Raw genomic sequence first — 26,677 nt, 5'->3', positions numbered from 1 at the left:
TGGGGTGCAGGCCAGAGATGCAGGAGGCGAGAGGATTCACCAGAGACAGAGTGGGGAGCAGAACAGGTGGATCTACTGAAATACACTGCTGAGGGGAGCAGCAGGTGAGTCAGGAGAGGTCTGCTGTGCCATGTGGGTAGTTCCCTGGCTGGGGAATCAAACTTGTGCTGCAGTGGCTGTGGATAGCTTCATAGGTTGCATCTTAACCGCTTGAGCCATGAGGGAGGCCCCTAATAATTTTTTTTATATCTTTTACGTCGTTGTGTATTCCCCATAAGATTCCCACCACCAATTCACCCGTGAACCATCACCATAGTCCCTTGTGCTCTTCTCCCATGGAGGGTTTTATTCCCAGCTCTGATGCACAGAAGAGAGGCTGTTGGCCAGAGGTCAAAGGCGGGCTTTGCCCAGATCAGGGAAGCGGCTGATTCGAAAAGGTGTCAAGTCATAGGAAGGTGTTAATTTCATGCTCAATTCATACAGGATCTTCCCCACGACAGGGGACAACTTGAATCCATGTCCTGGGAAAGGAAAGTGGGTTACCAGACATCCTCATAGATTGGGATTGGGCTCTCTGCAGTCCCCTACACAGACCCAGGTAAGGCTAACCTCTTCTGGGTGGCATCCGAAAGCCAGCTGTCTCCTGTCATGAGTACCCCTTCTTGCATCGCCTGTCCAGCCCCCTTGTAAACTCAATGGCTAGGTTTGGGGAACTATCTGGTCAACTAAGAGCATGGAAAATACCTGGCACTGAGGTCAGTCAGCTTTAAGGCATCCCACCTCCCCTTCCTCGGACTCACCAGAGAACCCAGCGCCAATGACAATGTTGTCATACTTTGGGTGCCGATCGAGAATGAAGTGCTCATCAGGAGTGTTCTGCAAAGAAACAGTTACACCTGCGTCCTTTGAGGACAGGGGGAGGAGGGAGAACTGCAGACTCGGAAGGGAGGTGACCGGGCTGGATTTGTTTCCAGAAAGAATGGGAAGGGGACACAGAAATGCTCTCGGAAAGCCAGTGCCCCTCCCGCATGCCAGTCTTTCTCATTTATTCGTCTCCTCTCTTGTCCCGGGGAGCTATGAACACAGTAGGTGCTCAGTTAATGCATGTAAACTAACTTTAGTCTAGATGCCTCAGGCCCTGGTGACATCTGTCTCTTCTCTTAGTCCCGAAGGCTTGCTCAGCTAAAACATCTTGCCAAAAAATCTTTTAGAGCTCTTCTGGGAAACATAGTGAAAGACTGCCAGGCATAAGCCTCGTTTCCTAATGAAAAGGAATATGAATAACACCTCCTGGGCCCCTCTCTGGTGGAGGTGAACCAACCCACAGAAATGAGTTCGTTTGTTTCAAGTCACATACTATGTCAGGGGTCAAACAGAGCCTGAGCAGCGCAAGGCCTGTCTCCTTCCCCTGCCCTCCAGAGCCGTGGGAGGCTGGCGGCGGCCCACACCTCACCGTGTACATGCAGCGCTCCATGACGGCCGGCTCGGGCTCCAGGTCAGGCAGGTGATCTCTGACAAAGCGGCTCAGGATTTGGACGTCTTGGATGTCTGAGAATGCTGCAGGGCAGTCCCGCTCCTCGGGATCCGCGTTGTTGCCGTGGTGATAGCAGACCTGGCTCCCAATCAGAGCACAGTGAGCTGCGAGGGCCAGCCTGCTGGCACCCCCACCCAGCCTAGGGGACAGGTCTGTACACAGGATGTCCCCATCCATGGTCCGCATCTGGACAGGCTGACTGTTGCCACAAGAGGTTACCTAGCAGTCCACCCCCACCCCAAATCCTTGTTTACAAAGGAAGGGCTCCCTTTGCTGGCTTGGGAACTCCCTCAGAAGGTTTGCACTGAAAACAGCTAGTGGTGAGGCAGCCTCTGGTTGCTACTCACCAGGATCTGTGGAGCCTGTGGAAAGGAAAGTTAGACCAGATAACCCAAATCTGCTTGGACCTCTACTAACCTTCTCCATGCCTTTCCACTCACCTTCATCAGCCCTGGATACTCTCTGGATGGCAGCCCGTATATGATGTGGGGAGCCAGGCTGGGGTCCAGGCTCAGGAAGCATGGAAAGGCCTGGGACATACCATAGCTCTCGGGAACCTTCTCTCGCCAGTAACACACATTGATCCGCAGGGTCTTGAGGCAGGGAGAGGAAGCGGGAGATGAAGGGGGAAAGCCAGACAATGAGAGCAGTTTCTTCTTGGGGTCCTGTGGCCCTTTAATACAAGCCCAGATACCCTGCTTAACTCACCCACCCTTGTCTCATCCAGCTCTCGTGTCATGACACAAAATCTGTTATGACACAAAATCTCTCAGTTGCTGTCTCTTTCCCCATTCTTAGTCTTCTCTCAAAACTGCTTCCCAGCCCTACTTCCCGCTCTCTCTTGAAGGATTAAAAATATCTCACATGTATTGAGGGCTAACTATAGGCTAGACCATCTCCGAAAGACTTGATCATATAATCATATAATATCATTATATAACAACACTAGTTCCCATTCTACAACTTATAAAACTGAGGCTCAGTGAGGTGAATGAATTTGCTCAAGGTCATCCACCAGCAAGTGCAAGTGGCAGGTCCAAGACTTAAACCTGAGTCTATATGGCTCCAAGATTTGTTCTCTTAAACACCAATTCTCAGCTCTCCCACTCTGCTTACCTGGAGAGGCAGCTCAATTCCCAGGGGACAGAGGAGCCTATTGGTCCAAGGACCGGCTGTGATGATCAGGCTCTTGGCATGGTAGCTCCTGGAGGTGGTTTTCACCCTGACTGGCAGCCCTGGGTTTATCTCCATCACCTTCTCTCCATCACACACTATACCTCCTCGCTGTTGAATTGCATCCTAAAATTAGAGTGCATTAGTAACATATGGTCACCCTGGAGAACAGAGTCCTTTACTTAGAACAGAAAAGAGAGTGCAGAATCTAGACCCTCCTATCTCATGTTGATAAGGCCTTGCACGGTATGTTAAAAGCAACTGCCCCAAAGGCCAGTACTAAAGCCACAGGCAAAGGTTCTCATTCACTGGCCGACTGGGGCCCAGGACACGCGGGGCAGGAGCCGCATGCTGCTCCCTCACGATACCACCTGGAGGGCTCTCAGGGCCTTGTCCGCATAGAGGACTCCTGCAGACTCATCCAAGAGACCCACTTCGCCCCTGGTCAACCGAATGTTGGGGAAACGCTGCTTCAGTTCCTCGGGGGGAAGACACTGGTGGGCCACCCGCTGCCTAGACAGAGTAGCCTGGATTGTCTTTAATTCTGGATTGTCCTCCATGCCAAGCAGAAGCAGTCCAGTCTGCCTGTAAACAAACAAGCAAACAAAAGCACCAGGATGAGGGGGAGGGTACGTGTCAGGGCGCTGGACCTTCACTCTTTCTTCTTTTTAAAAAAAGATTTATTTATTTATACATACAAGAACTGGGGTACAGGCCAGCGGTGCAGGAGGTGAGAGGATTCACCAGAGACAGAGTGGGGAGCAGAACAGGCAGGCTGAGTGAAATACACTGCTGAGGGGAGCAGCAGGGGAGTCAGGACAGGTCTGCTGCGCCATGTGGGTAGCTCCCTGGCCTGCTAGGGATGGAACTCGTGCTGCAGAGTCTGCAGATAGCTTCGCAGTGCTGTGCTTTACCCCTTGCGCCACAAGGGAGGCCCTTCGCTCTTGCTCTTCACCAACTCTCCGGCAGAGGAGAGTCACGGGCTCACAGAACAGGTAAAGTCATCTAGATTCTGTCGGAGGAGTCTCTGTGTTATTGGACTGCTTTGCAGTCACTCCCAAATCAGCTCTGGCTCTCCCTCGGGTTTGCTTGTCCCTCCCTCCTCCCCCTTCAGGATCCATCCTGCCCTTGAGGGCAGATATCCTAATTTCTCTTTCATCTTCACACCTAGAAAAGTGTCCTATGATTTTGATAAGATTCCTTTCCCTTCCTCTGGTCCCCTGAGCCCACTCAGTATTTTCATTTCTCTAGTCATTATCCTCATTTCTTCACCACCACCCCCTGCTATTTCCTTCCCCTACCCCTTTTCTTGTCATGTAATGCTCTGTCCCTTCCTCTGTGTGTGTCTCTCAGTTCCTTCTCAGAGCAGCCGTTTTGTGAATTAGGGCCCTAATTCGCAGATCTGGCATCACCTCTGCGACCTTGCTCTGCTCCCCACTGCTCCAGGCCCAGGTTATTCCTCTAACACATGTCTGCTGGTCTAGCGGTGGCCCCTGCCCCAGGGCACGTGGAAATGGCCATTTTTTTCTGTTGTCTTAATGCGCGGGGCTTGCCAAGTGGACAGGCTCCAGGGCTGCTGAACCTGCGTTGCTGAGAAAGATCCCACGCGAGCGCCAATAGCGCCCTCATGCAGAAATACCAAGACTTGCTCTCTAGGCCTCCAGCAATTAATTCAGCGAGTCTGTGGTTTTGTTTCTCTTTGTACATCCCTCTGTGCTTCCTGTTCCCTGAGAGTGAAAGCTGTTTCTCTTTCAGATGTTCTGTCTCTCCGTCATCAGAGACCAGAGCTCCATCTTGTAGGAATGGATCTAAACAGTGGAATGGTCACTCTGGCCCCTGAGCCCATGACTGCGGTCCCCCTCAGTTTCGGCAGCCACAGGGACCAGCATCAGCCTGGTACATCCCCCAGGTACTGCATCTAAAGCTCGTAATAGCCTATAATAGAGTCTCATGGATATTACATGCTTCCAAATCCCACATTATCTGGTTGGGGGATTAAAGAAAAGATTGGGAGGGGGTGGGGACACAGCAGGCCCTGGGGCTGGTGTCAGTACACAGAGCCGCGCAGCGTGCCCAATGCATTTGCCATGGCCCCCGCCTACCCAGCATCCAGCACGGGCGAGGCGGCCGGGAGCGCCTCCGCCGCTTCAAAGCTCAGCAGAGGAAAGAGGCTGTAGAAATCCCCGCTATGGAGCAGTCTTTTTCTCGTGGCCCCAAAAAGGACTTTGGATTGGTTCTCAAGTAATGAAAACTTGCCTAGTAAACGTCTTGGTCAACAAGGTAATAAAGAAGTCACCCAAGTGCACACTCTGGAGCCCTTTTTACCCAAGGGGGTTGTGGCTGGGTAGAATTCTGGGAAGGACCTGGCTAAGCCATTAGCTCAGCAGTTATAATAAGGCACCCTCCCTGGCCCAGGATTTCCAGGGCAGCGTATTCTAAGCCCTTCCTGTAACATACCGGCCTTGCTCTCATATATTCTGAGATTTACTTTTTCTTTCTCGTCCCCTCCTGCCTCCTTCCTTCCCTTCGTGCTCCTTCCCTCTTTCCTTGTAATAAGGACGCCCCTTACAGAAATGTACTCGCGCCAAGACAACGGGCAAATCTGTCGAATTATGAAACGCTGAGTGATGTTCTAATTCCCAAGTCGTCCTGTGGTGGATGAAGCGGGAGCGCCCCATCCCTGGGAGTAATCAGCACGCTGATTCTGCCGGTGAATGTAATTGTGCCGATTGTAATCATTTTGCTCCAGCTCCCTGCCCCTGTGGCATTTATTTCTTAGCCTAGATATTGATCTAACAGTGGGAAATTTTCCATCTGAATCTGTGATGCTGGACCCTCCCCTAGTCCGAAGAAGCGTTTGGGAAATTCTCATTTTCCGTGGATCACAGCTGAGCTATTTGGCCTGAGGGAAACCGTGCACTGCTGGAGAAATGTCTTGGATTGGAGAGAGATTTTTGACCATTATGAGCAAATCGGAAATAAATGTAAAACACTGCCTGGAAATGCAAAGGCCTGTCATTATGGGAGATAGGTGAGAGGCTCCTGTGGGAAATGCTTAGAGAATTGGAAATCAGTCAATCAAAACCAGGATTGGAGAATGGGCCTTTCCCCCCAGTATGAAGATAGATGACTTCCATGGGCAGATTGAAAATCATTTAAGTGCTTATTTTCTTAATGGCTTTTCCTAGATCCCAATAAACAGGCTGCTCATTCTGCATCAATTTCTCACCCTGTGCTCCGGGCCTCCCTCTCCTCTTTTTCTGCCCAGACCTCGGCTACAAAGAAGAGTGAGAAGGGTCAAGGGCATTGTGGGAGGAAACTATGACGAGGAAGGGAGTATTCAGGTCTCACCCAGGAAAAAGGCACCTTGGCTGGGTTGCCAAGGAACCCTGGAAAGAGCCCTCCTCCGTCTCCCAGAAGGCGTCAGCCGAGTGGGGAACATCTGATAGGAACTGCGCCTTCTTCCCAACCCCAGCTCAACCGAGCGCTGGAAAGAGGTAATCGAAGATTCCTCCCACGGGCCTTGTTGATTCCTCGCTATCAGAATAAAGCTTCGGTCGTGATGCAGGGAGTTGGCGAGCGGGGATTTCCACCAGTTACTATAGCAGGACGGAGGCCCAGGCCCCATGGAGCAGAGAGGGTTGTTGGGGAGGAGGAGACAGCCCTCGCATCTGCCATTTCCCACCCCAGACTCTGGCTTTCCTCGCTCTGGGCTAACACTGCCAGGCGAGACAGCTCTCAGAGTCACCTTGGGGAAGGGACTCGAATCAGGACTTGGTAATGGCTGCTGTCTTTGTTGGTTTTGGAGGAGCTCTCTGCGTTTCATCTTCCGTTCAGTGGGCCGAGGTGGAATTGGTTAACAAAGACTGCTCCAGGGAGGGGATGTGGCTGACAAGCCAGACACTTCGCAGACACAGGAAGCAGCAGCTGCGGAGGGGGCCACCAGGTTCTGCCAGCAGCTGTACTGCCTACGGCTGTGATCTTGTCTGATATTGTCAGCTAAGCAGGGCCAGCCGGGGTCAGGAGCTAGATAGTAGGACTCAAAGGGAGAAGGCGGGGCAGGAAAGAGCTGTGCCACAGAGCTGGGATTTGCTGTTGGTATCAGTGTCCTGGCTGTACACATCACAAAAGACTCAGACCTTGTGATCTGACACGTGTGTCATTGCCTGTTCCCAGAATATATGCAAATATTCTAACCCCCCGCCCCGTGTTTAGTATGCCAGGGTCACATGCAGCGGCGGAACAGAATAAAGAGTTGGACAACCATCTTAACTACCAACTCCTGAAGGTGTTTGTGTTGTTTCTTTTCTTTTAATCATCAGCAAATAGCACGAAGTAAATGCACTCGCTATCTACTCGTTAGATTATGATAGTGTACTGGCTCTTCCAGAAGAACCTATGAGCATAAGAAACACGGGATGATGAATCATTTAGAAAACAGAATTAGGGACAAAAGCTAAAGGAATTGGAATGGGAAATATCTGTTCTGTGCCCTTACTAAGAAAAAGAACCAAGTAAATCAGTGTGTCTGAGTAAATTAGATTATCCATAAGAAAGGACTTGTTAATAATATCGTCATACTTAGTAAGCTACAGAAATTTAAAGTTTTTTCAAAGCACATTCACTTTACCCTTCATTATTCATAATTGGGAGTGTGAAGCATCAGAATGGTTTTTGAAGGGGGGCTATGACATATTCCTCTCTTTAAATGTCTACTAGTAGTCTTTTGCCCAGGGATGATTTAGGCATGAACTTGTCTGGAGATGGGGCATGGACAAGGCAACCAGTTTTGTTACAGGGAAGGGAGAGGGGCACCCCAGAAACCCCAAACCTGCCTGCTCTAATTAGGTTCTGCCATCCGCCGCATTAAGACAAAACATACAGGGCCTCCCCAGTGGCGCAGTGGTTGGGTGCTGGGTTGCAAAGCTGCCCGCAGCCTCTGCAGCGCCGGTTCGATCCTTGGCTGCTCCCCGGCCACTGGAGGAGGGTCCCACATGGTGCGGAGACCTCTCTTGCTGCACACTGCTCCCCTCAGCAGTGTACTTCAGTCCTTCTGCCTGCTCTGGTGAATTCTCTCACCCTCCCGCGCTTCTGACTGTACCCAGTGCTTATATAAATAAATAAATAAACAAATCTTTAAAAAAAAAAAAAAAGACAAAACATACAGACCTTTAGTGGAAAGGAGCTTTAATACAATTAATGTGCAATAGAGAAAAGACAAAGAATGCAGTTTTCAAATCAAGCACCCAAAGTTACCCATTCCCTCGTGGGTAAACAAGATTGGCCCAAAGCAAGACCCAAAAGCCTGCCACAAGTCTAAAGCACCTTCTGGCAGGGATCCGCAGAAAAAGGGTCAGAAACAGTCAGACAAGTCTGGGAGGAAAAGAACAAAATCAAAATCAAGATAAAAGCTGCCATTGTTAACCTCCCCACGGATCTTTCACCCACGTCTGTTTCAACCAGACCAGGACCAAGAAGCAAGTGCAGCTTCTTCACATGTCTCTCTGCTCCACATCCCTCCTCCAGGTCTCCCTCTGGCTCTCCATCCTTCTTCCTTCCTTCCCCAGTCTCCTCTCCAGCTTCTTCTCCCTGCTCAGCTCCACCCTCCCTTGGGTGGGGCAGGGAACCTGGAGCCTCCCCTTTTCTCGGGGACCACCCTGTTATTGCTACAGCCCCGAGACCAAAATGGGTCTACCACCTATTGTGTGACACACAAGCCTGGATGGCTTTATATTTTTAGGTGGTGGATAAAAAGCAAAGGAAGAATACTGTTTTATGGAATGATGATTGTATGAAATTTCAGTGCCCATAAATAAAGTTTTATTGGAACACAGCCACTCTCATTTGTTTACATATTATCTGTGACTGCTTTCACACTACAATGGCAGAGTTGAGTCTTTGGCAGGATTGAATAGTTGTAACAGAGACCATATGGCCTGCAAAGCCTTACTATGTGCCCATTTACAGAAGAAGTGTGCCAATCCCTCTTCTAGTATGAGTATATTAATTTTGTGATTTACATTAATGGGTAAAGACCCTGATTACTCAGTAGCAACCCTCTGACAAGGCTGAGGGGTTAAATAAACCCAATTAACAGGGAACAAGTACTTAGATCAGCCCTAGTTTCTTCTTATATGCTCTCAATCTACGACCATGATAAGGATGATTTTTCAGGTACCAGTCTAAATTCTTTACTTATGCTCACCACAGCCCCATGAAATAGATAGTATCACCCCTACTTTACAGATGAGAAAATTGAGTCTCACAGAAGTTAAACAGCTCACTCAAAATCACACCACTAAAAGAGTTGAGGAGAGCAGGCTTGACTGATTCCAAAGTCCTTTCAAATCCTGTCCTCCTGACAAAGAGGAGGATTATGAGAGTATAAGAACCCGAGAGCCTCTTTCCCCGATGTCCATGGTTGCTACCCCCATCTACCTCCTCCTAACCTTTTTCCTCCTTCTCTCAATGGACAATAGGAGACAGCTGACCCAGAATAGGTAGCAAGAACTGCCATTTATTAAAAGGTGCCAGGTACTGTGCCAATATTTCATAAGAGTCTTATTTAATCCTTACAATATCTTAGGAGAAAAAAAAATGAGGCACAAAGAGGTACAGAAACAGGTCACACAGTTGGTCAGAGGTAGAACACAGAGTCGCACTCAAGCCTGTCTGACTCCAGAATCATTTTTCCTCTAAAAGATGTCAGAAACTCTCCTAACATCTCTTAGTCGCCTCTCTGTCTGCTGGGAAGAAGTAAACCCTCCGAGGCTTTGGCAATTCTTTTAGCACAAGATACTCAGCAGATTTCACAGATGGCTAACAGGCCACCCCTCAGCAAGGCCACCCCTCAGCAAGACATGCTCCTTTATTTGGGTGCTGGGTGTATTAGCTGCCTCTGGAATAAATCTGTAATTAGCTGCCCTAGCTGTATTTGCATAATGGATTTCACTTTGTTCTTAAGTTAATGGTGTTTTTGCAACAGAACAGTAACCTCTTGGTTCCTGGTCATTAAAATAACTGCCACCCTGTAGGGTAGAGCTGTGGTTTTGTGGGAAATTCAGTTAGGAGCCACAGAGAAGGTGGGAGGGGACGTGGGATGGGTGGTTAAAGTTCTCTTTGCATCACAGCCTGTCTGCCTTCTTCCCAAGAAAGTGTTTGAAAGGTCAGCGAGAGGGGATTCTTAGGGGCTGGAGAAAGTCACAGGGACAACAAGAAAATAGCTACAGACTCACTCCCTGGCAAGCAGTGTAGCCTGGGGAGCATCCCTTTTGTCCCAATGGGAGGAGTTATGCAGAGAATAAAATGGATTTACAGGGGTCGCTCTGGAGGAAGGATTCAGCATGAAAGGTTACTTACTACTAGTAGGAATATAAACAATCAAGACAGCAGCCTCCTCCTCCGTTTCTGTCCCTGCCCTAAGAGAATGTCAGATGGCTCCATGGAGATGTAGATACAAACTCCACCTCTGGGTTTCTGCCCATTATATCTTTCCAGCAGATTTGCCAGCACAACCTCTGCTAGCCTTGGAAGCATGGTACAAGCCCAGTCCTGGGACTCAGAGCCTGGCAGGAGCCAGGTAGATCTGTGGGGTCATCACAGTGACAGCGAGAGCAGGACACTTCCTGTGTCTGGCACTTCCCTAGCTCTATGCCCCACCCATTGCATTTTAAGTGTCTACTGCACATACTAAAAGCACCTCCAGGTGCTAAACCCCTGATTCAAGGAACTCCTCCCCGACCCCTGCCTCCACCTGTGTAACTGGGTTCCAGTCTCGTGCTCCAGCTGGGCCCATATCCGGTAGCACTCATGCATCATCTGGGTGTAAAAATCTTCAGGGTATGCCATTCGGATTATTCGACTCTGGCCATGGGAGCTTCCTCGGGAATGTGGTAAGAAGAACTGGAAGTAGAGAATAAGAGAGACAATTGAAGCTGTTATCCCTTGCCCTCCCCACCTACACACACACACACACACACACACACACATACACACACAGAGCCATCTCATCAATGTTGGCAGCCAGGAGCCATTTATTCTTCAAATATTTCCATAGGGTTTCCCTGGTGGCGCAAGCCAATGCAGCTCGAGTTCCATACCCCAGCCGGCCAGGGAGCTGACCCACATGGCGCAGCAGACCTCTCCTGTCTCTCCCACTGTTCCCCTCAGCAGTGTATTTCGGTCAGTCTGCCTGTTCTGTTCCCCAATCTGTCTCTGGTGAATCCTTTCACCATCCGCACTCTGGTCTGTGCATGCATAAATAAATAAATATTTAAAATTTTTTTTCCATAAACCTCTCTAAATTCTCCTTTTATGACCAGCTTACTGATTTGACTATCAGAATAGGAGTCCTTGAGTAATGTTAACACAGGCATCCTTTTTCCTAACAGTCTTCACATCCACAAGTCCTTCTGCTAGTCATTCTTCAATCATCCTGCTGCAACCTCATCCCACTTAGATTCAGAAACAGAATTACAAAGAATCTTCCATCACTCTAGTTTAGCTCCTCATTTTATGCGTAAGGAAGCGGGTGCTGGCTATCTCTCTGTGGCTACAGATCACTCAGGACAAGGGAGCTGCCTTGGGATTCAGGAAAACATGGAGAGTTTCCTGCCAGATTGGACCAGGAATCCCTCAGGCTTTGAGAAAACTGATAAAGAATGAAAATGGTTTCTCACCAATCTATCTTATTACCAAGAAGAGTAAACCCAAATCAGCCTGGAGAGCTGTAAACAAAAGGGTAGACACATTTAGAAGTTGACTGGGGAAGCTCAGAAGGGCCTTGTGAATATCTGGGACCCCACCCACATATGTGGTGGTCACTGCAGACTGCACTGCATGGGGTCACCTTTCCTATAAGAAAGAATAATACCTGGGGGGTGGTGGGCAGAGGAAGGATTAGGGTCAAAATAAGGGAGAGTGCAATTGTATGGGGAATATAACCAAAATGAAAATGCATACATTGTGCAAAAATGAAAAATGAAGTAAGAATTATATAAAATAAAATATTTAAAAAAAAAAAGAAAGAAAGAATAAGACCTGGGCCTCCCCTGGTGGCGCAGGTGGTTGAGTGCAGTGCTGTGAAGCTGTCTGCAGCCTCTGCAGCGCTGGTTCGATCCCGGCTGGCCAGCGAGGGTCCCACATGACGCAGTAGACCTCTCCTGTCCCACCCGCTGCTCCCCTTAGCAGTGTATTTCATCAGTCTGCCTGTTCTGTTCCCTGCTCTGTCTCTGGTGAATCCTCTCACCCTCCCGCGCATCTGGCCTTGTATAAATACAATAAAATAAATAAAATATGTACAAAATAAAAAATAAATCTTTAAAAAAAAAGAAAGAATAAGACCTAAGTCTTATTTCCTGTGTATCAAGCAAGGAGGTTGCTATTATTCAGAGCTGGCAGAAAAAAACAGAACCCCCTGCTGAGTTTAAGGCTAAGAGACCAGGAAGGTGCAGGAAAGAATCATACCTCTTAGGCTGACAGATCAGTCTTTACCTCTAAGCGAATTTATCTTTATTTAAGGTTGCCCAAAGCAGAGCCGATAATTTTTCCGGGCCAGAACAAACATTTTAGTATAAAAGAGAATGGGTGGCAAGAAGGAAGAGAACAGGACCTGGAACACTTCTTGGTCAAGAGCATGCACTGGGAGGTAGTAACAGAAAGAAATGTATCTAGAAACCTAATGTGAGTCTTAGGGAAGATGGAACTTTCTTCACATTGCCATGAAACACATCAGCAGGTAAGTTACAAATTGCACACAATCTGTGATGACTCAGGTCTTTGGACTTTGCCCCACAGCCTGCTAGCCCTGGAAACCCGAAGATCAGGAGTAGAGAGGGGACACCCTACCTGCTCCAGCAAGAGGACCCTCTTCCCGTGTTTGACCAGGTGATACGCAGTAAAACAGCCCTGGATGCCTGCCCCTACCACAATGGCATCATAGAGATCCTTCTGAGCTGCCATGATGCCCACTTAGCCCTCCAGCCACAGAATTCACAAAGGAAAAGGCAAGCAGGGGCTGTCTCCAGGCTCCGAGTGGAGGAGTAGGCAAAGTCCAGCCTGGCCGGGCGATCCCACAATCCCCTGGGGCCATGTCGGGCTCCCTCCTCCCTCCCTGCCATAATTTGGCACAGGGCTCAGCCCCCGCCTCCCCTGCAGAGCAGAGCTGGGTTGTCTGATTTGTGAGGTTTTGCCCAACTCAGCTGCCAGCCTCACCCTTGCATCCCTCTAGCTTTCTATTCTTGGCTCAATTATTGTCATGCAAATGGGCTCCTTCCTATGCCACCTTCCTGTCTCATTATGATCTTTGTCTCGGGATTTCGGCCCAGGAATTTCAATGTCTCCAAGACCAAGCTGGGCACCGGGAATGCTGCCTCCCCCTGCTGGTTTCCCTCTCTTCGGCCTGATTTCCTTTGGCGATCTAGAAGGCCCAGCTAAGAACTTGGCAAGAGGCCCAGGATAAGGCCCACCTCCCCTGTGGGAGGTGAGGTCAGGGGGTAAATGCACCGGCCAATTAGGAGGGTAGTTTTGTGATTATGAAATTATTCTCAGCATGTTTTACTTTAGTTCTTTTAAAAGGGAGAAGAAGAAATGACCCCGAACAAATGGAAAGGACAGCGTGAGAGGAGGAGACTTCTCCTGGGGCACGGACAGGGGACAGGCACCAGCTGGGACATAGGGACCCTGTAGTGAACCCACCCTCTGTGATGGGCACTGTGCTAAATAAGTGTGTTTACACGCATTCAGGACAAAGCAATTTGTAGGGTGTGACTCTTATACAATTTGAGCATCCTCTTTAAGAAAAGAAAAAGAAGGCCTCCCTGGTGGCGCAAGGGGTTAAGCACCGCACTGTGAAGCAATCCGCAGCCTCTGCAACATGAGTTCAATCCCCAGCCACCCAGGGAGAAACCCACATGGCAAGGCAGACCTCTCCTGTCTTGCCCGCTGCTCCCCTCAGCAGTGTATTTCAGTCAGTCTGCCTGTTCTGTTCCCCACTTTGTCTCTGGTGGATCCTCTCAACCCCCACATCTCTGGCCTGTGCCCCAGCTCTTGTATGCATAGATAAATAAATCTTAAAAAAAAAAAAGAAAAAGAAAAATTATGAATACAAAATTAGGTGCTAGGACTTGGAAGAGACCCTGCAATTAAGTAGGCTGGTGGTGGAAGTTTCATTAGCCTCACAGTAAATCTGCCTCTGCATGCATTATCTGTTTTAATCCTCAGAGCCCTAGGAGTAAGTATTTTTATCCCTTCTTTGGCACATTAAAGATGGCTCCAGATTCTCTGTCACTCCTCCCATCACAGGCTCTGTGACTGCTTGACCATATGGCAGAAATGACACTGGGAAATTTTCTAGCCCCGATCTTAAGACACAGAGAGCTTCTGCTTCTGGCTTGGCACACTCGCTCCTGGAGCCCAAGCTGCCATGGTTGAGGGCCTGAGGCTACGTAGAGCCAGACGTGACAGTGAAGGCCACCTCCGACCCTGAATGACCAAGTCCATGCCATGTGGAGCAGAAGAATGTTACAGAGCAGGGCCTCCACGGTGGCGCAGCGGTTGAGCGCTGGGTTGAGAAGCTGCCCGCAGCCTCTGCAGTGCCAGTTCGATCCCCGGCTGCTCCCTGGCCACTGGAGGAGGGTCCCACATGGCGCACAGACCCCTCCTGCCACCCGCTGCTCCCCTCAGCAGTGTACTTGGGTCCTTCTGCCTGCTCTGCTCCCTGCTCTGGCTCTGGTGAATTCTCTCACTCTCCCGCGCTTCTGACTGTACCCAGTGCTTGTATAAATAAATAAAAATAAATCTTTAAAAAAAAAAAGAATGTTACAGAGCAACCCCGATATAAAACGGGTCACTTGGGCCTCCCTGGTGGCGCAGCGGTTGAGCGCTGGGTTGAGAAGCTGCCCGCGGCCTCTGCGGTGCCGGTTCGATCCCCAGCTGCTCCCCGGCCACCGAGGGAGGGTCCCACATGGCGCGCAGACCTCTCCTGCCGCCCGCTGCTCCCCTCAGCAGTGTACTTCGGTCCTTCTGCCGCTCTGCTCCCCGCTCTGGCTCTGGTGAATTCTCTCACCCTCCCGCACTTCTGACTGTACCCAGTGCTTGTATAAACAAAAACGAACAAACAAACAAATAAATAAATAAAATGCCTCTATAAAAAGAAAAAAAAAAAGAAAACACTACCAATAAAGAATATATTTATTTAAAAAAATAAATAAAAAAATAAAACGGGTCACTTGACTATGGGTCCTCACCCACGTGCTTAAAGGGGACTTATTAATGCTAGATTGCAGACACGCACAAAAGGTTGATAAAAGGTTTACTTACAAGGGAAGGGGGAATGGGGAAATGAATAACTCAGGGAGAAAAAAGGGGAGATAAGTTAGTGAATGCGTCCTACCAGTTCTTCTGACCTGGAATCCCAATGACCCGCCGAGCTGGTGCACTGAGCACACTGCATGGCCAAGAGAGTGACCCCTCCACCCCCCCACCCCCACGACCACCACCACATGGCCAGTTAAATACTCAAACAGAGAACATAGTTGCTTAACTCCACCCTCAGGTCCTCGCAACCTTCCCTTTGGTGATGATGGGATTTGTAGTTCCCAGTGTCTTGATGGAGTGGGGGTGGAGTCCACAAAGCCTGTATGGAGTTTGCTCAGGACATCCTTTCCTTCTAACAGAACCAAGCACCCAGTCACCATCTGAATTACTGACAAACTAAATTGTGAGAGAGGATAATGCGGTCGTTATTAACTGCTAACTTTGGAGGTTGCTGTTTTTTTTAAGATTTATTTATTTATGCATACAAGAACTGGGGTACAGGCCAGAGGTGTGGGGCGGGGGAGAGGATTCACCAGAGACAGAGTGGGGAACAGAACAGGCAGACTGACCGAAATACACTGCTGAGGGGAGCAGCCCACGAATCAAGAGAGGTCTGCTGCGCCATGTGTGTTAATCCCTGGCCGGGGATGGAACTCATGCTGCAGTGGCTGCAGATAGCTTCATAGTTTGTGTCTTAATCCCTTGTGCTACCAGGGAGGCCCTAACTTTGGAGGTTTTTATGCACCCATAACTGAAGCACCACTTTACAGCCAAAGCAAAGGCTTGGAGAGTTCATCACTTGTCGAAGGACACATACCAGGTAAATACAGGCACTGAGGTCTTAACCTGGACTGGCCCGCTCCAGAAGCCTTCCCTGAATCACTGTGCTCTTCTGAGGATTAGTCAGAACTTGTAATCATGATTCTGATTTCAATATTTGGCTTCTTCTCTCGAGGTGACACTGTGAGTGGGAGAGAATAATGGACCGGGAAATCCACGTGACCAAAGGACTCCACCCCGCCTCAGCACAGTGGTCTGTTCTGGTGAGAAACTCCCAGAGGGGCCCTGGCAACTGACTATCTTTTCAGGCCAGCCCTTTCTTTCCAAGGAGATAGAGGCTCAGAGAAGGGGTAATGTGTGAGTGGCTTTTTTTTTCCTTCTGAAAAAAAAGTCGCTCTGGAATCCGGAAGTCATCTTAGCCCCATCCTCCCTGAATCCAAGTGGGACCAGGTAGCCTCGCATTGGACCACCCCCTTAGAGTAACAAATGGCAGACATAACAGAAAAATATGCTATTTAGTATGTAAATTCTTGATATAAATACATAAGATTAGCACCTGGATTTTTCTTGCTAAGATGTCAAAGGAGAACAGTTTACACACCAGGAAAAGCAAACAATAAATCCTTACATGGACATGTGCCCAGTCTCACTAGCAATGAAAGTAATGGGAATTAAATAACTTCCAGGTATGATTATATGCCTATTAAATCAGCATAAATAAATAAAAAAGATAAAATCTCCTGTTGTCAGGGCTGTGGGCTGGAGAGAGCGTAGGAGGGCAACTCAGATTTGTCTGGATTTCTGCAGCGTGCTAGGGCAGCGTGCAAGAGAATATAAAATGGTTCAAACCTTCTGACCTAGAAATCCAACTTGGGGAACTATACCCCCAAGGAAATATCCAAGGGGAGAAAAAGACATTTGAATGAAGACATGCATAGCTGTACTTTTTATGACATAAAAATTGGAAACAACCCAGCCACAGGGAATAGTTGAACAAACTCTGGCAGGTTGACACAATGGAATACTATGTAGCGATTCAAAACGACAAGAATGAGGACTGTGGGCTAAGAAATGTGAATATGAAATAACACTGCGAAAAAGAAGCAGAGCACCAATAGACACACACAGATCACAGCCTTAAGTTTCACGCTATACAAGATGGAAAGAATTTGACCAGGTAAGGGAGCTCAGTGCTCATTAGCTTTTGTATTCTATAAAAACTGCACGTCCATTCAGAATTTGTAAAAGAAGGAAAAATCCCCTGGGGAAGCAGATGCTTCAGATCTTCCTAGTCCAGGGTTTCAGGGACTGGGGGAGTTCTTTCTTTGTTCTAATCTCAGTTCTTTCTGGGCGCGCCCCCTCCCCACAGATTTCCTATTGTTTGTCCTCCAGGGAAGCTACAGATCAGTTCTGTATGCACCCCTCACTCATTGTTTAACATAATGTCCCTTCAGAAATAAAATGTCAATACTATTTCCCGATCCCTACTGCACACGCCTGCCCTGGATTCCTGGACACAAGCATTCTGCTGCTTATTAAGAATTTCAAACAGCTCCTCCAGAAACAGACACTGGCTATGACCCAACCTTGAAATAAAAAGCAAATCGACTTCTGAAGGCTTCTCCTTCTCTGAGGGTTGCCCATCCTCGTGGCTGTCCCGATACAGGCAGGCAGAGAGAAGTGATCCCCTCAAATTCCATTTTAACACCCATTCTGGTTCGGAAGACTATTACAGGGGAGCCAGCAGCCCTATACCAAACGGCTGTATGTGTCAGCAATTGCTGCTCATGTCCTGGGGCAGAGCCACAGAGGATGTGAAGCTGAACTGCTCATCTGATGGCTTGATTGACACTTCGCAGATGGGGGTGGGAGAGCTGAGCCACAGAAGCATCAAGCTGTACAGCTCAGAAATAATGAGAGGACCTGAATCGGGGAAGAGAGAGCGCAGAATAAATAAGAGAGACCTAGTAGAATGGCGAGGGAGAAGCTTCTGTTTCTTTTCCCTGCCCCTCTTTGCCAAGGAGTTGGAACATGAAACAAGCAGGCAGGTAGGCTGACAGGGAAACGGCCCTTGCAAACCCATCCTGCCAGCTGCCTGGGGTGTTTGAGACCCCAAACGTGCAGGGGTTGCCAGCGTAAGAAAACAAAGAGCAGTAGAGCTGGATCTGAACACCGTCTCCATCCATACTACAGAACACCGCAAGTCCCAGGTTTCATCCCCTCTCCACCTGCCCCAGCCCGGCTCCCTTTGCCCCAGATGGTGCATCCACATTCCTCACCTTTATTCTTGCATTAACCTCCTGACTGGTCTCCCTGCCCCTTCTTGCTCCTCTTAATCTGTGCCTCCACACTCCTGTCAGTGTCTCCTCTCTCAAAGGCAAGTTTTTATTCTGGGGGTCACATTTTGCTCCTCCATATGTGTACATTGCACTCGCCCTCCACGAAACTACCATGCCCATACCCCATACCTTCCTCCCTAAACGGCCAATCTGAACAGGTCACTCCACCGCTGAAGATTTTTTTAATAGCTGCTTGACACACCAGGCAGTTGTCATCCCGACCTCCGCCTGCGCCTGCAGCTCTGCCTCCCGTCCCTTCCCAATGTGCACTTTAGGCCCAGACAATGCTGAACCCAGAGAGGTGCTGGCATTCACTGGGAGGAGTCCAAATTCCTGGATACCCCAAGCTGGCTGGGATGGGCGCTCTCCGTGATAACAATGAGCAGAGGGTATTATAATTGTTTGCATGTCTACCTTCCCCTTATTATGGGGGAGGGGGCTTCTTTGACATGCCATTTTTATCAGTAATACATGTCGATGGACCAACAATTAAAGGATACAAAAGTGAACACTGAAAAGGAAGTCTCTCCACCTTTGCCTCAGCCGCTTCCTTCTCCTCTTCACATACAATGCTATCCCTGTTTTCTTTTCTTTCCAGAGATGTTCTGTGAGTATACAAACATACTTACATAGTAGGTACATAGTTAGATAAAGAGATGGATGGGTGGACAGTAGATCTTAGAAGTAGCATACAGTAATCCCCCCCCACCCTTGGCTTCAGTTACTTGAATCATTATGTACAATAAGATATTTTGAGAGAGGGCCTCCCCGAGTGAGTTCGATCCCCAGCCAGAGAGCTGACCCACATGGCACTGCAGACCTCTCCTGTCTTGCCCGCTGCTCCCCTCAGCAGTGTATTTCAGTAGATCTGCCTGTTCTGCTCCCCACTCTGGTGAATCCTCTCACCCCCACCTCTCACACCTCTGGCCTACACCCCAGCTCCTATATGCATAAATAAATAAAAATAAATCTTTAAAAAAAAGATATTTTGAGAGAGGCCACATTCACATAATTTTCATTCTGGTATGTTATTATTGCAGTGGGATTGTTATATTTTATTATTTTTTTAAAGATGTATTTTATTTATTTATGCGTACAGGAGTTGGGGTGCAGACCAGAGGTGTGGGGGGCGAGAGGATTTATCTGAGACAGAGTGGGGAGCAGAACAGACAGATCTACTAAAATACACTGCTAAGGGGAGCAGTGGGCAAGACAGGAGAGGTATGCAGTGCCATGTGGGTCACCTCTCTGGCTGGAGATCTAACTCGTGCTGCAGTGGCTAGGATAGCTTTATAGTGCTGAGACTGTTTTAACCCCTTGCGCCACCAGGGAGGCCCGCTTACATTTTATTTTTAATTATTGTTGATCTCAGCACCTTAAACTAAACTTCATCACAGGAACGCATGTATAGAAAAAAGCATTATATATATAGATATAGATATATATACACGTGTGTGTGTGTGTGTGTGTAGGGTTCAGCACTATCTGCAGTTTCAGGCATCCACTGGGGGTCTTGGAACATATCCCCCACATATAAGAGGGGACGACTGTCCTGGACAGCACCTTGCTGTTCTCATTTCCTACATCTGGCTTCCACACAAGTCACATGGGCTGGCACATCTTCCTGATGGCCACATAGTGTCCCCCTGTATGGAAGAGGCTTTTGAGACAGACAAGGCATCCATTCATGTTTGCTAATGGGTGGCAGGTTTCTCTGGGCATCCTCAAGTCCCGTGACTCTCTAGCCAACAGGCTTTCAGGGAGGTGAGAGGTCTGTCCTGGGCTGACCCAACAAAGTTTCACAAAGACTGACAGTGCCCTCTGTGAGCTGCCAAGCACCCACCTTCAGACTTGGAGATGATGGGATGGAACTTCCAGGGACCCTGGCTTCTGCTTCCTGTCACACCTTTGTATTTGCATGTATTAAGTGGCAGATATTAGGGAGTCACTCTGATTGCTGGGCAGTGTCCAAGGGATGGAAGAAAATACAGAAAGTCCTGGGAATTGGGACTGAAACCTCAGAGAAAAGATTAAATCAACATTTAGGCTGGAGAGGGGAGAACCACCCAAGGAAGAGTGTTCTCAGACCTCACTGGGACAAGAAGAAATGAAGTAAAAATGAGGGAGAAGCTGTATTCATTGTCTTTTTTTTTTTTTTTAAGATTTATTTATTTATTTATACAAGCACTGGGTACAGTCAGAAGCGCGGGAGGGTGAGAGAATTCACCAGAGCCAGAGCGGGGAGCAGAGCAGGCAGAAGGACCGAAGTACACTGCTGAGGGGAGCAGCGGGCGGCAGGAGAGGTCTGAGTGCCATGTGGGACCCTCGCCAGGCAGCCAGAGGCTGCAGCAGAGGCTGCGGGCAGCTTCGCAGCCCAGCGCTTAACCGCTGCACCACCGGGGAGGCCCTGTATTCATTGTCTTAAAGGAAAACTTCCCTTAATCTTATCTTAAGTCTACCCAACTCTACACAAGTGCATGTGCATATTTGCACACTTATCTGGCTGTGGTGCCCTAACATATACCCAGCTGTTCATGAAGCAGGTGTTTTTATACATAGGTGTCTCTGAGTAGGTATATTTCTACCATTAGGCTTTTGGAGAAGATCCTGTAAGTCAAGTTCAGCAGACAGTGGGGGAAATAAGAGAGAGCTGAGAATTGGTGACCCAGTTCTATTCTGTGGAGGGGAGGCTGTATCTGGGATGTATCCTCTGTCAGGAGTCTCCCTTCCTTTCTCTGGAGTAACTGCCTTCCTTGCCTTGCCTTTTCCCTTTTCCCTACTTTTTTTCCTGGATATCGGGACACTTAGATAGGGAGTTGTGGAGAAAAGTGAGAATTGGGGGCAGGAAAAGTAAAATAGCTTTCACACAGATGGGGCTGGCTTGATAGGTAGCAAATGGCAACCAAAATTGAGTGGCATGCAGGAAGATTAACTTCAGGAATCCAGCTCTCTGGTAGTCTCCAGTTTTCAAGTCAATATGGTCTTCCCCTCTCAGGCTGACCTACGGCTATTGCTGTTGGTTAGGGATTCTAGCAGATATGAGAAAGCAAATCCTCTCCACATTCAGCTACAGACACAGGGTCATGGAGCCATAGAATCAGAGGGAAGGGAAGGGAAGCAGAATTTTGGGTATCAGCTTCTAAGTCATTCAATCGTCAGTCTTCATCTTCTGTTTGTTGCCTCCAGGCTGACCCCCAAAACCAGCCTGGCCATCTCCTGAGCCATGCAGAAGGCCTTATCTCTCTTGCTTTGCCTTCTCACTGGTTCTTGTGCTTCTATTCTTCTTTCTTTTTCTTTTTCTGCCTTGTGCCTCCTTCCTTCCCTTGAGGCAAGAAAGAAAGAAAAATTTGAGGGATGGCCTTTGTGGACAGATGTAAGAGTTGCAGAGCCTGACTGAGGATAAGGCCTCAAGATCGTGGGAGAGGAAGAGGATCTAAGGGAACTGAGGAATCTCAGTCACCAAAGCCAAAGGCTCTGCCTCTTGGTGGGAGGCTCAGTGCTCTTTCTCTGAATGGTGACTTTTATGGAAAGTTTAAGACTGCTGGGGCTGGAGAGGCAATTCTCGGCTGTAGGCCTCCCTCGAATCTCAACTCACTACTAGTTTAGAGATGACTTTCATGCTTGGAGTTAACTAGTCTCTTGAATCTGTGGACTAGTATCTTGCATCCTTTCTGGAAAACCCTCAGCCATTATCTCTTCTCAAACATTTTCCTCTGCCCTATTTGTTCTTTCCTCTCGTTCTGGGAGGTGAACTAAACATATATTAGGGATAGGCCTCTATCCCCTGTAACTCTTATCTTCCCTATCCCGTCTCCCCTTTTTCCTTTCCAAGGTGCATTCTGCATAATTTCCCTATTATCTCTTTGCTCTTTCTCTACTCTACTGTAGCAAAGCTGCTTTTTTCCCTGAGTTTCTATTACAGTTACTTTTTAAAATTTGTCTGTTTTTTAAAAATTCACTTTGTTACCTTAAATTCATTTCTTGTTCCCTGCAAGTATTTTAAAACTTGTTTTTTATTTCTTTATCCAGAGCAAGTATGGTCATTGCAACCTGTGAGGTCACAGCTGTTCTTCACCTGTCTCTTATTTTTCAATCATGGAGTCTTCTTTCCTTGTAGGCTCATCTATCTTTAATCATATTCTGATAATTGTGCTTGAACAAACAATATATAGGAATAATTTGAATATGAAGGGCCCTTCCCCTAGAGAGGATTTTGTTTATTTCTGCAGGCACCAAGGGCACCACAAGTCCTGAGCTCTCTACACTGGATTCCTGCTTGAGGCTCCCTGGATCATGCGGACAATGTGAACCTGGGCTGGGTCCTTCAGTTCCCCCTTCCCCTGATAGTCTAGCTTGATAGGGTCTCAGGATATCAAGAGGCAGATCTTCTAATAGATTCTTCACCATATGCAGACACTGAACTTGGATTTTGAGTCCCTGCCCTCTCTCAGGTAATCAAAATAAAAGCTGAGGGGCCTCCCTGGTGGCACAAGGGGTTAGGACACAACCTATGGAGCTATTGCAGCCACTGCAGCACGAGTTCCATCCCCAGCCAGGGAGTGGCAGACCCCTGTTCTGTCTCCCCCGCTGCTCCCCGCAGCAGTTTATTTCAGTCAGTCTGCCTGTTCTGTTCCTCACTATGTCTCTGGTGAATCCTCTCACCCCCCCCCACACACACACTTCTGGCCTGTACGCCAGTTCTTGTGTACATAAATAAATAAATCTATAAAAAAAATTTAAAAAGCTGAGATTTGCTAGATTGACTGGTGCTCTTTAAGGGAAAAGCAGTTTTTATATTCTTTTTTAAAAAATTTTTAAAAGATTTATTTATTTATACATACAAGAACTGGGGTACAGGTCATAGGTGGGGAGAGTGAGAGGATTCACCAGAGACAGAGCGGGGAACAGAATAGGCAGATCTACTGAAATACACTGCTGAGGGGAGCAGCAGGCGAGGCAGGAGAGGCCTGCTGTGCCATGTGGGTAGCTCCCTGGCCAGCTGGCAGGGATGGAACTCGTGCTGCAATGGCTGCAGATAGCTTCATAGTGCTGTGCTTAACCCCTTGTGCTACCAGGGAGGCTATTAAGGGTTTTTGGATATTTTATCTAGCACTTTTAGTTGTCTTACTGGAATAGTAAATAACAGTGTGTCATTACCAGGCTTCCAAACTTGGTTGCAATCAGATTACTAGTACCCAAGATACATCAGCTCTCCATACATCTTCCATTTACATGCGCGTCACCTTCCTCCCCAGAAACAAAGAATGGGGGAAAGAACGGCAATTGTCAACAAGGATGATCACCCCCTTAAAGCAGCAAGAGCTGAAGTCTCATAAAAGCGACCATGAGAGCCAGATTTAGTGTTAAACCAGCCAGATTTTGGTTGAAGGGCCAATAGACGTGGGACCCTAAAGCATCATCATGACATGGAATAAGATAGAATTTTTGCTGACCAGCTGCCTTTCAGTGAATCACTTTGTTTGTTTAAAATGAGGACTATTTTGATAAGACACAAGTATTCACCGTGACACCCAGGGTTAACTGCCTTCAGCTGAGCGTGGGTCCTGCTTACTGCACAGCTTTTGTTTTAAAGAATGGAGCATGCAATTGTTCACCAGAGCTGAATCGCTAGCACAATGGAAACCCATGATCTCTCTTCACCCTTCCTCTTTGCAGCGACCTAACCTCTTTAAATAAATTGTTGAAGAAATATTTAAAGGAAATTCAGTTTCTCTCTATAAGGACAGCAAGAAATTGGCAACAGTAGTTGCCTCTGGGGAGTGATGTTCGGTGGAATCCTGTTACATATAGAAAAAGGCTTAGAAGAAAACACTACACAGACCATCGCTGTGTTGATAGGGCTCGGGTAGATGGAAATCCGCACAGAGGCCAGGAAGCAGGTAAAAAGGTGGCACGCTGCATCTGGAAATTTAGAGACTGAAAAGGGAGTGCGGCTGCTGGGCCCACACTGGGGCTCATCTCACTGAGCAGGGTTCTCCTACAGAAACTTAAAAGGATTAGTGCCGAGTTCCCAGTGGGCCGGTGTTAGCAATTTCTCCCTGCTTCCTGCCTCCTCCTTGGCAGCCTCTCTCCTCTCTGTCTGTTGTCTGTCCGTCTGTCTGTCTCTCCATTGTTACCTCTCATACTTGTCTGCTTTATTTTCTCAATATTTAGAGGGGAAGAAGAAAGAAAATCTCAGGAAAGATATTGGGAAGAATCCAGCCGTATTTGGAACAGATTACCAGCGTTTCTTGCCCAGAATTCTTAAAAGAATGGAGAAAGCCGAGGTTCCCGGAATGAGCTGGGGAAGGTCTGCCTGAAGCCCTGCCAAAAAGCTCTCTGGACCCCCCAGGGTTCTACACAACCCCTGTCCTTATCATTACTCCTGAATAGCCCCTCACCATGTTCCATAGCTTGGCATGGGTTTCAGGACGCTCACTTTATAGGCATCCATTCAATCTTCACAAGGGTCCCCTGACTGGGCATTTTTACCCCCATTTTGCAGATGAAGAAACTGACAGATTCAAGTGACAGATCCAAACTTCTAACCCCACCAGGACTTCACACCCCGAGTCTTTCCCCACACCCAGTGACAGGCTCCACACTCTCACTCCAGAAACTCCCACCCCGGGGCTCAGGCTTTTGTGGAGAAGGGGTGAGCATGTGGTTCAGTCCGTGCTGCAAGTAACGGCACCCCCACCCCTACAACGACAGGGAAGGAGCAGTGTGACCCCCAATGGGAAGAAATTCTAAAGCAGACCCTGGGGACCTTTGGAGAAGCTGTTTGATTTATTCCAGTCCCTACTGGTGTTCTGTGCCACATTTATAAACGTCAGTGCCGGAAATGAAGTTCACACTGCCCTGGCAGCTGCTGGTTGCTGCTGTTGCTCACCAAGGGTTCGGATAAAGTGCCCCCACTCCCCTTGATTGATAGAGAGCTAAGAATAAAAGAAAATAAAAGCCCCCTGGAGCAGTGATAGAAGAGAGGGGGCAGCTTCTCAAGAAGAGAAAGGGAATAATCTAGAAAAGGCTGATATTGGTGAAACAGAGAGAGGGTGTGTGTGTGTGTGTGTGTGTGTGTGTGTGTGTGTAAAAGGAAAAGATTCAGTTTTTAAGGTCACATGGAAAATAAATACCTCTGCTTATGTCAAGAGAGAAAAACTGAAATCCATGCTTCATTTCAGGAGAATGAAATAAAATTCATGGTTCATTCAGACACAAGATGAGGGAAAGGAAGGAGCTTGGTGAGGTGGTCTTTGTAACTCGTGATTTTCTATTCTTTCTAAGTAAAATCTGCTATTTTCTGCGGTCCGGGACAGGGGAAGAGGTTGGCAGAGATGAAAAGCATAGGGTTAAAAGAAATGAAAGGTACAAGGCTCCCCAAGCCACACAGATATAAGGTATTATCATTATTTTTTTAAGTTTATTTATTTATTTATACAAGCACTGGGTACAGTCAGAAGCGCAGGAGGGTGAGAGAGTTCACCAGGGCCAGAGCGGGGAGCAGAGCAGGCAGACTGACGAAGTACACTGCTGAGGTGAGCAGCGGGCGGCAGGAGAGGTCTGCGCACCATGTGGGATCCTCACCTGTGGCCAGGGATCGAACCAGCGCAGCAGAGGCTGCAGGCAGCTTTGCAACCCAGCGCTCAACTGCTGCGCCACCAGGGGAGGCCAGGTATTATCATTATTAACCGAGCCAGGGGCTGAGGTCGGAAACCCCTTCCCGAGCACATAGGTGCAGCCTCCACATTGTTGTAAGGCCACCAGGGCTCCTAAACCTGTGATTCTGTTTGATCCTTTAGAAATGCTGGTTGGACCAACCCAACAGCCTTGGCAGAGCACCTGGAGTGCAGTAACTAACTGGGGCAGCCTTAACCAGTCCCTAGAGCAGCAAGTCATTTGGCTTTTCTATACCTTTATTTTAAAATATACTGTAAGCCAAATGTTTCCAAAGACGATTATTTTCTTTAAACTCATCCCCTTGAGAGGTTGTATAATCCCATCGCACTCAAGTTGTGGCCCAAATCATCTTGGAAGGCAAGATGTGAAATATCCCAGGGCCAATTTACAACCCAAGCAATAAAGTGTCATATTACTTTATGGGGGGTTCCTTTCCTTACCTTACCTTGATTTATCAGATCTGTTTCCTGGTAACTTTTGGCTCTTTCCAAATATCAAGTCCTCTGCCAAGCTGCTTTCTCACAGTGGTTTGGAACAGCCTGTGGAGGACAGATGAGCAGATAGAGGTATAATTATTAGTAAAAGAAAGAAACACACAGAGAGACAAGAGTTGTTATAGTAATGCAATGGGAAATCTGGGTGGGGTGTTTCTTCACTTTTGTGTGTCTACAAATGTTTGTTGTTGTTTTTTAAATGTGTGGCATAAACAAAATGTGGTATATTTATATACATGGAATATTATCCAGCCTTCACTTCAAAAGGAAGGAAATTCTTTTTTTTTTTTAATAGAGGCATGTTTTATTTATTTATTTATTTGTTTGTTTTGTTTATACAGGCACTGGGTACAGTCAGAAGC

General features: G+C 47.9%; 1 protein-coding gene across 1 annotated transcript; it reads right to left on the bottom strand.

Annotated features, from left to right (window-relative positions):
• Positions 1-255: 255 nt before the first annotated feature.
• Positions 256-12,909, bottom strand: PIPOX (pipecolic acid and sarcosine oxidase). The gene is made up of 8 exons (XM_084238624.1): positions 12,554-12,909; positions 10,461-10,609; positions 3,079-3,292; positions 2,651-2,833; positions 1,975-2,127; positions 1,454-1,612; positions 801-876; positions 256-521 (listed from the first exon to the last, which is right to left on the bottom strand). The coding sequence occupies exons 1-8, from the start codon at positions 12,665-12,667 to the stop codon at positions 391-393; spliced, it is 1,179 nt and encodes a 392-aa protein (XP_084094750.1). The 5' UTR covers positions 12,668-12,909; the 3' UTR covers positions 256-390.
• Positions 12,910-26,677: the final 13,768 nt, after the last annotated feature.

The sequence above is a fragment of the Talpa europaea genome, assembly GCF_964194135.1.
Source record: "Talpa europaea genome assembly, chromosome: 7".
Classification (NCBI taxonomy): Eukaryota; Metazoa; Chordata; class Mammalia; order Eulipotyphla; family Talpidae; genus Talpa; species Talpa europaea.
This window is presented reverse-complemented; position numbering and strand designations above follow the sequence as displayed.

Bases quoted from the DNA above. Each gene is read 5' to 3' on its own strand.
- PIPOX (XM_084238624.1), bottom strand. From the start codon at position 12,667: ATGGCAGCTCAGAAGGATCTCTATGATGCCATTGTGGTAGGGGCAGGC. The intron at 10,610-12,553 runs GTAGGGTGTCCC...CTCTACTTCCAG, and splicing joins GGGTCCTCTTGCTGGAGCAG to TTCTTCTTACCACATTCCCG. The intron at 522-800 runs GTGAGTCCGAGG...TTCCTTTCCCAG, and splicing joins CATTGGCGCTGGGTTCTCTG to GACATGGATTCAAGTTGTCC.